This window comes from Leucoraja erinacea, chromosome 33, assembly GCF_028641065.1.
Source record: "Leucoraja erinacea ecotype New England chromosome 33, Leri_hhj_1, whole genome shotgun sequence".
Classification (NCBI taxonomy): domain Eukaryota; kingdom Metazoa; phylum Chordata; class Chondrichthyes; order Rajiformes; family Rajidae; genus Leucoraja; species Leucoraja erinaceus.
The window spans coordinates 991,840-1,009,231 of NC_073409.1; the positions used below are offsets into that span (position 1 = coordinate 991,840).

The 17,392-nt window shown below is 42.0% G+C and overlaps 1 protein-coding gene across 1 annotated transcript in view; it reads right to left on the reverse strand.

Annotated features, from left to right (window-relative positions):
• Positions 1 to 17,392, reverse strand: part of adamtsl3 (ADAMTS-like 3) — a 264,426-nt gene that overhangs the window by 23,069 nt on the left and 223,965 nt on the right. Inside the window, exons 21-26 of the mRNA XM_055661003.1 lie at positions 15,149 to 16,265; positions 9,305 to 9,432; positions 7,633 to 7,761; positions 6,505 to 6,687; positions 4,829 to 4,948; positions 1,152 to 1,364 (exon numbers count right to left, since the gene is read on the reverse strand). Coding sequence (XP_055516978.1) covers positions 1,152 to 1,364; positions 4,829 to 4,948; positions 6,505 to 6,687; positions 7,633 to 7,761; positions 9,305 to 9,432; positions 15,149 to 16,265 — 1,890 coding nt within the window. The remainder of the gene's footprint in view (positions 1 to 1,151; positions 1,365 to 4,828; positions 4,949 to 6,504; positions 6,688 to 7,632; positions 7,762 to 9,304; positions 9,433 to 15,148; positions 16,266 to 17,392) is intronic.

Here is a 17,392-nt window from a genome sequence, read left to right on the forward strand (position 1 = left end):
CAACATTTTGTGATTGTTCTCTGGTTAAAAATTGGAAAAAAGGACCATAAGGCACGTGAGCAGAATTCTACAGGAACACCTCTTGCACGACCATAAACTAGTTTGTTTTTTCAGATTGTGTTTTGCACCCACGTCTTGTTATTTTTGTCCTGTCTTTTGTCTTTTTATCATCTTGCTGACTTTGACATGTAATTTAAGTATAAATTATGTTTTACTGTGTGTTTCCTGGATCTATCTGTCTGTGAACTTGGCAGATACATGGCTCCATGGATAGGTCAAGTTTGAAGGGATAGGAGCCAAACGCAGGCAGGTGGGATTAGTGTAGCTGGGACGGGTCGGTCGGTTTGGGCAAGTTGGGCCAAAGGGCCTGTTTCCACACTGCATCACTCTGCGACTCTATGAAGCTTCTGCAAGTAACATTTTCACTGTCTCTGTACCTCAACAGCCTTTGTATTAGTAAATTGCTTTGAACTGCTCTGAATTTCCAGAGTGTATTGCAGACCTGGGAACTTCACATTAATGATCCCAGAGACAAGAAAAGAAGGGCAGCCACGGTGGTGCAGTGGTAGAGTTGCTGCCTTACAGCGAATGCAGCGTTGGAGACCCAGGTTCGATCCCGACTATGGGTGCTGTCTGTACGGAGTTTGCACGTTCTCCCTGTGACCTGAGTGGGTATTTTTCAAGATCTTCAGTTTCACTCCAAAGGCGTACAGGTTTGCAGGTTAATCGGCTTGGTAAAATGTTAAAAATAAATAAAAAATTGTCCCTAGTGGGTGTAGGATAGTGTTAATGTGTGGGATCGCTGGTCAGCGTGGACCCGGTGAGGGGAGGGCCTGTTTCCGCTCTGTATCTCTAAACTAAACAAAACTAAACTCAACTAACATTTAATGAATTGGAAATCCAGAATTATATTTGTGACTGATGGGCACAAATAAGCAGGAACATTAACGTTAGGGAGTAGTTACGTTAAATAAAAGACCATCTGATGACCCTGACATTTATTGTTGTAGTGACAGGTTCTCAGGCCTTTCATTGTTCAGACGTTCCTGTTGCAATGGTCTCGGCTCTTCCAGCACTCTCCCACACTAATGCTGCTCCAATTAAAAATGGTGAATGATATCAAACAACAAGTGAATAAATTCTTAGCATACCTACAAAGCTCACATTCACATAAGCAGAGACTGTCCGAATATTATTGGCAGCCTGACATTTGTATTGCCCCGCCAACCTCTCCAATGCCATTCTCACTTCGAGGACCTGTCCTCTGGCTAGGATTTTGTACTCAAGTCCTGAGATGCTGTGGATAGATTGATTCTTGAAATACCATGTGATGACCATTTTGTCTTTGGCAACTGTTGGGCAGCCTGGAAAATAATAAGATGCACAGGTTTTAGACCAGAAATAAGAAACCCATTCTAAAAATAAAACTGCAATACTTATACTACAAAGATTCTTTGTGAAATTTAATTGCGTTTACGTGATTGCGTTTACATTAGACCAACAAAGTAAAACATTGATATTATGGACCACAAATGATTTACGGCAAGTTAGATGTGCATCCAACGTTTTCCATTGAGGAATTGGTAGATTGCAGCACAAGTTTACAACTAACTCTTCACCAGATGTGACTTCTTGCAAAACAATTCTGTTTGGAACCAAAAATGGGAATGAAGGAACTGCAGATGCTGGGTTAAGTCGAAGATAGACACAGAGTGCTGGAGGAACTCAGCGGGTGCAGCAGCATCTATGGAGCTAAGGAAATAGGTAACGTTTCCTATTTCCAGAAGGGTTTCGGCCCGAAACGTTGCCTATTTCCTTAGCTCCATAGATGCTGCTGCACCATAACTCAGCAGGACAGGCAGCATCTGTGGAGAACATGGATAGGTGACGTTTCACAGAGTGCTGGAGTAACTCAGCGGGACAGGCAGCATCTGTGGAGAACATGGATAGGTGACATTTCACAGAGTGCTGGAGTAACTCAGCGGGTCAGGCAGCATCTGTGGAGAACATGGATTAGGTGACGTTTCACAGAGTGCTGGAGTAACTCAGCGGGTCAGGCAGCATCTGTGGAGAACATGGATAGGTGACGTTTCACAGAGTGCTGGAGTAACTCAGCGGGTCAGGCAGCATCTGTGGAGAACATGGATAGGTGACGTTTCACAGAGTGCTGGAGTAACTCAGCGGGTCAGGCAGCATCTGTGGAGAACATGGATAGGTGACGTTTCACAGAGTGCTGCTGCAGTAACTCAGCGGGTCAGGCAGCATCTGTGGAGAACATGGATAGGATAGGTGACGTTTCACAGAGTGCTGGAGTAACTCAGCGGGTCAGGTAGCATCTCTGGAGAAAGAAATGGGTCTGCAAAATATTTTTGCAAATATCTGTACTCTTGGTTGATTTATGTAATTAATTTGTATCACACTTGGCTGTTTACATTTTACCATGGACTGGCATTTTTACTGTCAAGAATTAGAGGCTACAAGATGGGGAGACGGGGAGATGGGGAGATGGGGAGACGGGGAGATGGGGAGACGGGGAGATGAACGGTACAGGAAAGAACATTCTCTTATCAGATATTGTCCCACAGCACAGAAACAGGCCCTTCGGCCCAACTTGCCCATGCAGACCAAGGTGCCCCATCCTCACGAGTCCCACCTGTCTGCATTTGGCCCATACCCCTCTAAACCTTTCCTATCCACGTACCTGTCCAAATGCCTTTTAAATGTTGTTATAGTTTCTGCTTCAACTCCCTCCTCTGGCAACTCGTTCTGTATAGAGTGTCAGGGGCTATGGGCAGAAGGCAGGAGAATGGGGTTGAGAGGGAAAGATAGATCAGCCATGATTGAATGGCGGAGTAGACTTGATGGGCTGAGTGAACTAATTCTGCTCCTAGAATTTCTGAACTTCTGAACTTCTACCCACCACCCTCTGTGTGAACTCAGCACCCTCTGTGTTAGTCCTCAGTACATTACCTGAACAGAGGGTCATTAAAACAACACACAAGCGATTCTAAGTGAGGAGCTGCCTATGGAAATAAGGTGAGTCATGCATCATATAAAAATTCTCAGAAACACAGTGGCGTGGTTCTTTTCAAACTTGCTGAAGTCAAATAATAGAATTTCCCAGTGGTGGTTTCCACACAGCGGGCCAAACGGACGACAAATATTGGTGTGAGTAATCTTACCAACCGTTTGGCAACATCTGGAATCAACATCTCCACAGAATTATAATCAAGCCTTAATATTTACCATGCTAATGAAAGACAGCATTGTTTCACATAGTTCACTGATATCGGCTACACGCCAAGATTCGCAATATTATTCACGGGAAGAATCTCTGACTTTGCTCAGAAGGCGTCAACATGGTATTGCAACAAAATTGAAATTACCAAAGTTTGCTGGAAGGGAAAGTTGTAATATAATGATCCTGACATCCACTCTAAAGGAAATGAACGGGAGGTAGGACTTTGCTGAACTCAGCTCTGGATTGGAGGGCAGTTGTTCTACATGAACATGCTGACCATCACCAAGGCCAGCAGCATCATCAGAGATGAATCTCACCCCAGCCACTCCCTCTTCCACCCTCTCCCATCGGGCAAGAGGTACAGAAGTGTGAAAACGCACACCTCCAGATTCAGGGACAGTTTCTTCCCACCTGTCATCAGTCAACTGAACCTTCCCATTACCAACTAGGGAGCGGTCCTGACCTCCCATCTACCTCATCGGAGACCCTCGGACTATCTTTAATCGGACTTTATCTTGCACTAAACGTTATTTCCTTTGTCTTGTACCTGAACACTGTGGGTGGCTCGATGACAGTGTAGTTGGGACATGTTGGTCAGCATGGGCAAGTCAGGCCGAAGGGCCTGTTTCCTTACTGTATAGGTCTATGACTCTCTATTTCATTGGATATTCTATCCCCTAATTATTGCTCGCTACCATTTACTTCATCTCTCCACCCACGCTTTGTGACCTTTCACCAGTTGCCAGTGGGTCATAAATTCATTCCAATCTCCTCACGGGTGCAGAAACATGCCCTCAACAGTGTCACGTCAATGGAATTGACATCAAGAGTGGAACGCACAGTACAGCCAGCACTCCATTGTGCATTTAGTTCAATCAGTCAGCAACACAAATCCACCTTCAGGAGTTACATTTCTCCTCATCTGCTTCTCACACTTGTTTAGTTTAGAGATACAGCACGGAAACAGGCCCTTCAGCCCACTGAGTCCACACCAACTTGTGATCCCCTCACATTAACATTATCTTCCACACACTGGGGACAATTTACATTTATACCCAGCCAATTAACCTACAAACCTGTACGTACGTATTTGGAGTGTGGGAAGAAACCAAAGATCTCGGAGAAAACCCACGTGGTCACGGGGAGAACGTATAAACTCCGTACACACAGCACCCGTAGTTGGGATTGATCACGGGTCTCTGGCGCTGTAAGTGCTCCAGATCTCATCAACATCAAAGTTTCTGGTCCCACCTTGTATCCAAGTCAGTCCATGGAGAATTGATTATGTCCTGTTTATTACAATACTGGTGATATGAGCATTCATTCCCAACTATTCAGGGCTGATTAAAAGTTTGCTCGTGCAATACAAACTATCTGCAGACGTTTCCTTCAGACATCCTCCACACATTCATTTCCTTCGAGCCAAAACGTATACCAAAAATAGACCAAAATAATTAGACAGAGGTTTGGCTGAAATTTGTATTAATTTGTTCCAAAGAGTGTCATAACAAATGTAATATTCTAAACTATAAACCACAGGAAGTAGTTGGATTACATGTATGTCAAAAAGGGAAGAGACTAACTCACCCATGCGGAGTACATCGCCTTGTTTAACTCGAACTGGAGTGCCGGCCTTTGATGCCATTAAGACCCGTTTTCTTCCTTTGGTTTGTGGGGATCCCACAGCCTGGGCAGCAACTCCTGGTTCTACACAGATGAGAGAATTCTTGTTTAATCCAATTGTAGCGGCACGGTGGCGCAGCGGTAGAGTTGCTGCCATGGGTGGGGTGATCTGTATGGGAGCATCCTGGACTATACAGCTCACCCCCTCCATCACACACTGGTCAACCTGAGGAGCACCTTCAGCAACAGACTGGTACAACCAAGATGCAGCACAGAACGCCACAGGAGATCCTTCTTCCCTGTGGCTATCCAACTGTACAACTCCCCCCCATTCTGTCGTGGGGTAGACTGACTCCCCCCCCCCCCCAAATCTTTGCACACCCCCAATCCTTTCCACTCATCACTTTAATTTTTATGACCTTTGGCAGATCAATTTCCCCCCTGGAATAAATAACGTTCTATCGTATCATCTCATATTGTATCATTACAGTGTTTATAGCACCAGAGACCCAGGTGTGATCCTGACTCCAAGTGCTGTCTGTATGGAGTTTGCATGTTCTCCTCGTGACCACGTGTGTTTTCTCCAAGATCATCAGTCCAAAGACGTACAGTTTTGTAGGTTAATCGGCTTGGTATAAGTGTAAATTGTCCCCCGTGTGTAGGATAGTGTTAGTGTGCAGGGCGTAGACTAGGTGGGCCGAAGGGCCTGTTTCCATACTGTATCTCTACACTAAACTAAATCGTAACTTCTATTTGCAACTCTCACAATGTTTGCCTCTAGTCACAATATCTCTTTCCTAGCAGGGTGTGCTAACCAGTCAGCGGAAAGACAATACATCATTAGAATTGAGCCGTCCACAGTGTACAGATACATAGCAGAGGAAATAACATTTAACAATAAAGTCCAGTAAGGTCTGATTAAAGATAGTCCGAGGATCTTCAATGAGGTAGATCGGAGCTTAAGAACACTCAAGCTGTTGGTAGGATGGTTCAGATGCCCGATAATAGCTGGGAAGAAACTATCCCTGAATCTGGAGGTGAGTGGTTTTTTGTTTCTCTCGGTCATTCCCCCTTGCCTGATGGGAGAGGGGAGAAGAGGGAGTGACCGAGGTGAGACCCAATCTTGAGTATGCTGCTGGCCTTGCTGAGGCAGCTTGAAGTGTAGATGGAGTCATTAGAAGGGAGGTTAGTTTACCAAAATCATTGTGCCTCAATGGTTTTGTTTGAGGTCAGACAGCATCGCTGGAGAAAAGGACTAGGTGACATTTTGGGTTGAGACCATTGTTACACTGCTCCTGTGTCCAAACTCATCTATAAAGTGGTGGAAAATGAGGAAACATTTTAGGAAAAGCTGACCTCTTTTTTATCTAATAATCATTGTCTTGTTTAAAGTGTTACGTTGATGATTTCCTAATCCTCAGATGGATGGACTGTTAAATACTTCTATCAAAGTATCTATTTTTTGATTTGATCTCTGACTCTGACCTAAGCCTCCAACAAAAATAATGTCAGATTGGGCATCATAAAGCATTAGGGAACAGCCTGGGAATGAAATTGTTTCTGATTTGCTCTTGTTGGCACTGGGTGTAAACTGGTATCCTCCAATAGCCGTGCATCGGTGAATAAATGTGCAAACTTACCAGTTAGTTTAATAACTGTTGACATAGTTGCTTGTCCAATTTCATTTATTGCCGTACAAGTGTACATTCCTTGATTTGTGACTCTTGCATTCTTCAGCACCACAGATCCATTCGGCAGGAGAACGGAATTATTCCCTAACAGACCATCTTTTTTTTGCCAAGTAATCTTTGGTTCAGGAACACCTGTTCAAACAAATAACAAAATAAAGACTCTCTGGATACAGAAAACTCGTATAATCTCAGAACAGCACACTTATAAAACAAAGCTTACAAGCAAAGCATTGTAGTTAGCACCATAAATATCAACAGAGGGACTTGACAATGTTATGGAATGGAACATAATTTAATCTACTTATTTTTTTAAAACCACATGGAATACAATGCAATGCATTAAATAATCGAAATATTGGTGATTAAGTTATAAAAAGTTATCAAATTGATAAGCAGATTAAAGGCACAGCAATATATAAAGAATTAGAAAGAAAGACTACAAATTATATACTGCTTTTTATATCCTTAGCAACATGTCCCTGTGCTTCATAGAGTCATAGAGTGATACAGTGTGGAAAGAGGCCCTTCGGCCCAGCTTGCCAATATGTCCCAACTACACCAGTCATAGAGTGATACAGCACGGAAACAGGCCCTTCGGCCCAACTTGCCCACACTGGCAAACATGTCCCAGCTACACTAGTCCCACCTGCCCGCGTTTAATGATCATGATGTATTTTTAAACTGCAACTTGTATTGTACTAGACATTAATGAGAAAATCAAATAATCTGATGGAAAATCAGAAAAATATTATTCCATTGTTTCACGAGTCAGTAACTCAAGGTAATAGAAATCTTCAGCGAGAAAGACAAAAGGTGAGAAGAATATATTTTGTGTGGGTGATTCTTGTGGCAGGTCTGGCTCTCTGCTCAGAAGACAGTTCCCATTACGTTTGTGAAGAAGAGAGGAGCGAGGGTGGAAAGAACAAACTGGGAAAGCTGTGAAGATTGAGACCAAATGCAGATGATATTCAGAGGTTCATGAGACACTTCACGTGAATCCTGCATTAAATTGCTTAAACCAATAACACAATTCTCTTCTTTAACACACCACACAAATAACTCTTCAGTTTTATTTACCTTCAACTGGGCAATGAATGATAATTGTAGCCCCAACTCTGGCCAGTAAATTGCTTCCAATGACAGTTGCTAAGTGCCACATTGTAAGGTTTGTGATATTTTCTCTGGAGAATTTGATGGTTGGGATTTTCTGTTGACAGATCAATAACACAGAAATTGCAGAAGTTACAAAGCTGCAATCAATTAATTTTGTCGCACATTTACTTTAGTTTAGTTTAGTTTAGAGATACAGCGGTGAAGCAGGACCTTTGGCCCACCGAGTCCGCACCGACCAGCGATCCACACACACACTAACACTATCCTAAACACTAGGAACAATTTACAATCTTTACTGGTCAATTAACAGACAAATCAGTACGTCTTTGGAGTGTGGGAGGAAACCGGAGCACCCGGGGGAAACCCACGTGGTCACTGGGAGAATGTACAAACTCCGTACAGGCAGCACCTGTAGTCAGGATCGAACCCGGGTCTCTGGCGCTGTGAGGCAGCGACTGTAACCTACTCTTCAACTCTGTAAGCCAAACATAAATTTACCTGCTAATTTAAATAAAAGCATGAAGAAAGGCAAGCACAACTTCATTAAATCACTGCAAGACTTTTAAAAGTTGCTTTTTAAATTGAAACATTGGTGGGAAGTCATTACGTTAAAGTTAGAGAGGGTGTATTGGAGAATGATGAAGTTATGCCCACTAACAATTCTCACAAAATGTCCACACTTGCTACACATTCACCAGTCTGAAGTGTGACATCTGAAACACTTTGTATTTGTACAGCACTGACACATGGTCAAAGCTCACAGGATTATCTTTGTTTAGCCTTGGCTCAATGCGCTGGTCTTTATATTCAGCAGCTTGCGAAGATGGCAACTTTGATTCATGTCCATCTAACTTGCGTTAAGTTTTAAGAGAGGAAAGAGTATTTTGTGGGATCACATTGCTTCAGCATTTTCTTGTACCTGGCCTGCACTGAGCAATATATGCAGTAATTAAGCTGTTATAATGAGGACTGCTACCTGCACTTGTTGGCGATCATCACCTTTCATCACTTTTGATACTGATTTCTGTTCAGTTTAAAAATCCACCCAGACCATCTCTTCCTTTCCTGAATCTCTCTGTGTTAGTCTCTGGAAACAGATGTGCCACACACATACCTTCTATATTCCCATTATCTCCACTTCACCACCAGTAAGGCTGCCTTCCCTTTTTCTCAATTTCACCATCTCACCCTTGGTCAAAATGGACTCAGCTCTAAGGGTTCAGAGATACTTTCCTTCTTTCTTTGTCACAGTTCATGCAAAGTTCACACACTTACGTAACAACTTTTATTCATAGTATATCGCTGGATAGAGACAAATGAACAATTCAGCCATCACAATCGGTGGACTACTTTCTCATTTGTAAATGGCAACATGAAATTAATTCCTAAGTTGATGAAATGGTCCCTAATATATGTGGGTAAACACATAGTCACACATCCACATACACACACAGTCTCCCGCACACACACACACATATTTATTTAAATATATATACATACACACACATTTAGAAAAAGGTGTATATATATATGAATATTTTTAAGACCCCATGGAATTTTCTGTTAAATAGTTCTAGAAAATGACTTTTGAAATATAACCTCATCCAAATATAACGATATCCAAATATCAACTTACCTGCATACAATAATAATGAAGTTTCACTATCTGCTCCAAGTTCATTGGTAACCATACATCCATAAAGACCTGCATCTTGCCTTGTGACATTCTGGACTTCAAGTCTTGCAGATTCCCGCAATTGTATCCTGCAAAATGTACAAGGGAATTTCAAACAGAAATCCAGAACAAGAGAGAACGCAAGCTATCCAACTCATCCTCTCAAAGAACCCGCCCATCTTTAGAGCCACATGACCTGGCCTCATGAATACTATCCTTTGGTTAACTATCTCGTCTCTGCTACTCAGAGAAGTTTATCCATCACATACTTCCATTGTAAGCTACAAATATTCACCATAAAACCAGATTATTCCACAATTACCGACATGCAAAGCAATGTAGAGACATTGACAAACTGAAATAAAAAGAGTAAATGCTGGTAAAACTCATCAGGTCTGACAGCATCTGTGGAAAGAGAAACAGGTAACATTTCAGGTGTGGAACTCCTCATCATGACTAGTCAGGATTGATCCCGGGTCTGTGGCACTATAAGGCGGCAACTCTACTGCTGCGCCACCGTGCCGCCCAGAATAACTTGATGAACTGTACACTGCAAGGGCCAGGAAGCGAGTGGGTAAGATTATCTCTGACCCCTCTCACCCTGGGCACAAACTTGAATCACTTCCCTCTGGAAGGCAACTCCGGACTGTCAAAGCCACCACAGTCAGACATAAAAACATGTTTTTCCCCCACGAGCAGTAGCTCTACTCAACGGCCAAAAGTCTGTAGCCTCCTTTTGCTCTGGTATTTTATTTTATTTGTCACATGTTTAAATTATATTTTAGTTCTAATTGTCTACTGTATTTTGTGTTGTTATCCTTGCGAGCAAAGCACCAAGGTAAATTCCTTGTATGTTTTAGTTAAGAGATACAGGCCCTTTCGGCCCACCAATTTATTCAATTCAATTCAAATTTATTCAATTCAATTCAAATTTATTCAATTATATTCAAATTTATTTAATTAAATTCAATTGTGAACATTTCAAATCTGTCGAAAGCCATGATTGAACCTTCTGCAACCTGAAATATAAACTCTTTTTCTCATTCCACAGATACTACCTGACCCATTGAGTGTTTTCAGCATTTTCTGTTTTTATTTCCAATTTCTTTCAGCTAATTTATGCCTTACAGTCATGTAAAAAAAAATCGACTTAGATGACCTACTTAATCGTCTAACGGCACAGACATACAACCTAAAGTCATCCGTGCATGATGAACACACGGTGAGATTGCAATTCATTATTTCAGACAAATGCTATGTTGAAATGCTAATAAAATCCTGTTTATTAATATTTATAGATATGTTATATGATCCTCTGAAGCCTGGTTTATATAACCCTGAACAGCAGAATGCAGTAAATGACTGAATTTTATCTTGGGATTAAAGAAATTGCAAATCCTAGTTACCGAACAGCAGGACTGTTATTGAGAAACGGAAACCAAATGAGTGTAATAAGATTAGTCAAGGAGATACTTAAAACTGAAATAAGACCTGCAGTTTGCCCAAGGATTCAGTAAAGTGCAGCACAGTAGTTGGGGTTTCAAGTGTATTGATAGTAAACATTCCTACATTTTAAAACTACAGAGAAGTCACAGAGAAGATGCTGCCTGACCCGCTGAGTTACTCCAGCACTCAGTGAAACGTCACCTATCCATGTTCTCCACAGATGCTGCCTGACCCGCTGAGTTACTCCAGCACTCTGTGAAACGTCATCTATCCATGTTCTCCACAGATGCTGCCTGACCCGCTGAGTTACTCCAGCATTCTGTGAAACGTCACCTATCCATGTTCACCACAGATGCTGCCTGACCCGCTGAGTTACTCCAGCACTCTGTGAAACGTCAACTATCCATGTTCTCCACAGATGCTGCCTGACCCGCTGAGTTATGGCGCAGCAGCATCTATGGAGCTAAGGAAATAGGCAACGTTTTGGGCCGAAACCCTTCTGGAAATGGGCAACGTTTCGGGCCGAAACCCGGAAGGGTTTCGGCCCGAAACGTTACCTATTTCCTTAGCTCCATAGATGCACGCACCCGCTTTACTCATACTCTGGAAACGTGATGATTTATGGACTGCAGTTTTTTTTTTTTCACGTACGTTTCATAGGGTGATGATTTATGGACTGCAGTTTTTAAACCTGCAAACACATTCAACGAATTCCCATGGTTGTCATCAGATGGAATTCCAATCTGGATTGGGGAACAACACCTTGTTTGGGAACTCCAGAGCTGGGCTTTGTTGGAAAGGAGTGAGCAAATACAGATGCGGCCCACAATAATGTCGAAGACTTCCTTCATGCAGAAAGTTACAGAACCATAGTGGAAGCCTGAGCCAAAACAATCATTCTTCAACATCATTATGAGGTCCAGTCGGGGGCTCAGAGGGGATAGAGCCTTCTCTGTTGCTGCTCCGGCACTCTGGAACACCCTGCCGTTGCACATCAGACAGGCCCCCTCACTGTCCATCTTCAAATCCAGTGTTAAAACACATTTGTACTCCCTGGCTTTTGACCATGCCTGAGGCTTTGCTTCTGTTTGTGGTGTTTTTGATGTTTCTTTATTTTACATGTCTTTTCCTACTATTTCTTTTGATTGTTATTTTTGGTGTGTATTAACTTTTTTGTCAATGATTAGTGATGTACAGCACTTTGTTGCAGCTATGTTTGTTTTTAAAGTGCTCTATAAATAAAATTATTATTATTATTATTATTATTATTATTATACTATATTAAATATAACAATCTTAAAACATTAACTGTAGATGATAAAATGAAACATTTGCATTTACAGAACCTCTGATCAAGCAGCTGGAATTCTCTCTGAGCTTTTGTTGCGTGCTAACCAGTCAGCTGAAAGACAATACATGATTACAATCGAGCCATTTATAATGGCCCTTAACGTTATGATAGTACCTGACAAAATGACCGTCTCCAGCAGCTCGTTCCATACACCCACCCACTCTGTGTAAAATAGTTATAGTTCTTCTTCAAACTTCCACCTCTCACTTTAAACCTATGTCCTCTGCTTCTCGATTCCCCTACCCTGGGCAAAGGTTTCCATGCATTTACCCCATCCATTCCTCTCATGACTTTGTGCAGTGATAGCTGCTTCAATGTGAAGCATTTCAGCAAAACTGACTGAACATTTATTGCTGTGAATGAGAGTCAAGAGTCAAGAGTGTTTTATTGTCATGTGTCCCAGATAGAACAATGACATTCTTACTTGCAGCAGCACAACACGATATGGAAACATAGTACACTGTAAACAATATAATAAATGAGAAACTAAAGTTTAATGTGTGTGTGTATATATATATATATGTGTGTGTGTATGTATATGTGTGTGTGTGTGTGTATATATATATGTGTGTGTGTGTGTATATATATATATATGTGTGTGTGTGTGTGTGTGTATATATATGTGTGTGTGTGTGTGTGTGTATATATATATGTGTGTGTGTGTGTGTGTGTATATGTGTGTGTGTGTGTGTGTGTGTGTGTGTGTGTATATATGTGTGTGTGTGTGTGTGTGTGTGTATATATGTGTGTGTGTGTGTGTATATATATATATATGCAGATGCTGGTTTAAACCGAAGATAGACACAAAATGCTGGAGTAACTCATCGGGACAGGCAGCATCTCTGGAGAGAAGGGATGGGTGACGTTTCGGGTTGAGACCCTTCTTCAGACTGCCCCGTCCCACCTGTCCCGCTGAGTTACTCCAGCATGTTGCGTCTATCTACCACATAAATTACAGAACTTGCTAAACATATCATTGCCATAAAAATGATGCATGGGTTTGCTAAATATCTCTCTTAGTCATTGCTAGGCTTGGATACAGGTATGTGAAACTTTGCATGTATCCACTATGGAAAATAAAACAGCTCAATTACTTTATTCATTTTGAATGGAAATCCAGGTTTTTATTAGCAAAGTCAATTTACTATGTTGGATAATATCCAAATATTACTGTAATGAATATTGTTGCTTTTAATCTGTAAACGTGAGGATATGCCAATATTGGGCTGACCCAAATATTTAGCTAGCAGATTCCAAGGATACTGTACAGGTTACTGGTGTGTAGGTCAGAGTTTGCTGCATACTTAAATGAAAGAATGATCGTCTACAGTTCTGGCGGTGACCTTGTTGGCTGCAGCACGCCAGACTTCTTATATTCACATGTGAAACTCATGAAGGACAAGAAAAGTAAACATTTTAAACACGTTTCAAAAAGATATAATGTGAGGCCACTTTCTTGCGCTGATAATTTTCTTTTGTGACCTTCTCTAATTGTTCTTGCGTTGCCGATGCAAGGAGCTGACGACAAGGCAATGTTGCCACGTTTAGGAAACATTTAGACAGATACGTGGATAGGACAGGTTTAGAGGGATATGGGCCGAATGCAGGCAGGTGGGACTAGCGTAGGTGGGGCATGGAGCAGAGGTTTATTGACTGAACATCCATAGTAGAGATGAAGGCACGGGGCCTGGTAAACGGAAATCATTAAAGATTTATTCTCGACCTGAAACGTCGCCCATTCCATCTCTCCAGAGATGCTGCCTGTTCTGCTGAGTTACTCCAGCATCTTGTGTCCACTGTAGGTGAGGCATGTTGGTCAGTATGGGCCAGTGTGGGCTGAAGCTTCCACTCTGTGATTCTATGACTTTATGACACATACATGCAGAGTATACCTGTCTTCCTTGCAATAGCTGTAACAAAAGCTTCCAGCTCTGATTAGAACTATTCCTACTTAAAACCAGCCGAATGTCACCACAGCTGTGTTCACTTAGATAATAGTGATGATAATTCTTACAAAAATAACAAGAGTTTAACTAAATTAATGTCCAGCTGTATTGAAATGCAATATTTCCAGCATTCAGGTGAACTCTAAAGAATTGGCACATGCCATAGATACTGTAGACACTAAGTGCTGGAGTAACTCAGTAGGTCAGACAACATCTCTGGAGAAAATACAGAGATGATATTTCAGGCTGGGACTCTCGTTCAGTCTGAAGAAGGGTCCCGACCCACAACGTCACCTATCAAATTTTCTCCAGAGATATTGTCTGACCTACTGAGTTACTCCAGCACTTTGTGTCTATCTTTGGTATAAACCAGTACCTAGTTTGTTTTTTTATGGCACATAACATGTATCAATGTCAGTTGATTTTACATTGTGGAATAGATGAGAAGGTATCAGGCATCCTTGTAAAAAGGGGCTTTACAAACCCACACTCACCAACTGAGTTGAATCTGACGGCAGACTTCGATGACAAGATACTTCTAAGTAGAAGATAACTGGGATCCTTTATTGCTGACTCCAATAATTCATGCTACAATATTTACTAAAGGCTATAGATGGTGGAAACAAGTTGCTGTGATAACTTTGTAAAATGACAGTGGGTAATGTTCGCCACATTTACCTTCTAACATGTGTAATAAACAACATGCTGGAGAAACTCAGCGGGTGAGGCAGCATCTATGGAGCGAAGGAAATAGGCAACGTTTTGGGTCGAGACCCTTCTTCAGACTCACAGATGTACAATGAGCATCTGATTTCACAAGCTTTCCTACAATTACACAAAGATCTATCGGTCTTTTACTGAAAGATGGGGAAATTAATGATAGTTGTAACTAATGTTTGCACGGCTTACAGGAAGCTTTGTCATGTCCGCCTCATTTGTAAGGTAGAACGTAATGTAATTGATGTTCACGATGAATAGAATGAATTATGAGCCATCGTGAATCCCTCTGCAACACACCACAGTTAACAGATATTAATATACAGTGACATTAAGTTTGCGTACCTTGCGTTAAATTTCAGGGGTGCCCCATCCTTTGTCCAGTAAACGTCAGGCTCAGGGCTGCCGGTAGATTCACAGAGGAATGTGACACAGAGCGTGTTACTGGCCACGTATGCCACGGTTCCCATTGCAACACTCATGTTTTTCTGAGGCAGGAGAGGAAGCTGCGTGTTTCTCAATATAGTGGGAGGCTTTTGTTTCTTCCTGTGTTGATGTACATCCTTAACTGTAGAAGCTTCGGATGTATTCGGAGCCTTATCTAATAATTTGGAGTTGGATGCGTTATCGTCGGTTGGGACTTTCCATTTCTCCACCGTTGGTTGGGGTCGAGATACTTCAGCGGCCAACTGGTGCATCAGCTGTGACGCAAAATCTTCAGGTATTTCTCCAGACTCAATCCTGAAACTTATATTCCGTAAGATCTCTTCAAACTGCTTGGTATCCATACTATAAGCTCCCTGGGATACAGAGCGATCAGGATGTTTGTTATAAAACTCTTGCGAGTCAAACAACTCTGCAAAACTAGCCTTTCTTTTCGAAAACAAATGATTTCCAAGTAGGCGTAGGAAAACGTGATCATTTGTCTGACTATCATCCACAGACAATTCATTCTTTTTGCTCCAGCTGTACCACATTTTGCTTATTTGGGTCCATTTATCCTCCAGCCTGTTGGATTCATTGTGATTCATCTTCTCTGGCCCAATGCCTTGTCTCGTCTTAGCTTTGACGAAAGAAGGCGGTTCGATTAACTTGTTATCATCGCCAATCAACTTGAGGACAAAGGTATCCCGAGTGGGGCCTGCAATGCAACTGTACACACCGATATCCTTCGCTTCAACCCTGTGGATTTTCAGCGATCCTGATTTAGTAATTCCAATTTGTTTTGTATTTTGTAGATGGAGGCCATCTCGTTCCCATTTGATCAGTGACTTCTGGAATCTCCTCACTGGACATCGGATGACGATGGAGGTTTTTGGAAGGAGGTAAGCTCGGCCTCCAATGCTAAAGTGGATCCGTTTCTCCTGCCTGGTTTGTATGTAAACTCTGTGAATGCCCAGGATCTGTGGCTCACGGGCAGCTTGCTTTTGAGAAACATTGTTCTTTTTGTCCTTTCCAACCTCTAGAAAATACACAAATATATGTTAAAGAATTGTCTAGAATGAGACTTACATCGAAGACTTAAATATACAAGAATTATCTTCAATAGCAAAGTGGTGAAAATGTTACATAATTTTTGATTTATTTTTTATCAAGAAGACTTACTCTTAGACCCTTGCCTAAAGATTAATGCAATTTACTCGGAAGCAACCAAACACCATCTCAATATTGGGTACACAGTGGTGCAGCAGGTAGAGCTGCTGCCTCACAGCGTCAGAGATCCACCTTCAATCCTAACCTCGGGTGCTGTTTGTGTGAAGTTTGCACGTTCTCCCTGTGACTGTGTGGGTTTTCTCTGGATTCTCCGGTTTCCTCCCACATCCCAAAGATGCACAGGTTTGTAGGTTAAGTGGCCTTCTGTAAATTAGCCCCTAGTGCGTAGGGAGTGAATGAGAAAGTGGGATAACACAGAACCAGTGTGAACGGGTGATCGATGGTCGGTGTGGACTCAGTGGGCCAAAAGGCCCGTTTCTAGGCTGTATCGCTAAAATAAACTAAACTAAGATTTGGTTTATACTCTCTAGAATTTAGGAGATTGAGAGGGGATCTTATAGAAACTTACAAAATTCTTAAGGGGTTGGACAGGCTAGATTCAGGAAGATTGTTCCTGATGTTGGGAAAGTCCAGGACAAGGGGTCACAGCTTCAGGATAAGGGGGAAATCCTTTAAAACCGAGATGAGAAGAACTTTTTTCACACAGAGAGTGATGAATCTCTGGAACTCTCTGCCACAGAGGGTAGTTGAGGCCAGTTCATTGGCTATATTTAAGAGGGAGTTAGATGTGGCCCTTCTGGCTAAGGGGATCAGGGGGTATGGAGAGAAGGCAGGTACGGGATACTGAGTTGGATGATCAGCCATGATCATATTGAATGGCGGTGCAGGCTCGAAGGGCCGAATGGCCTACTCCAGCACCTAATTTCTATGTTTCTATGTTAAGATAGCAAATAACCAGTTGATTACATCTGATAACCAACGCAACTTAATTCGATGTTATTTTAAAGATGACTGTTAAAATCTGGTCCCAGATTACACAAATGTTTTCTCACACATCGAAGCAAAAATGGGAAATAATTAAAAAAATATGAGGTG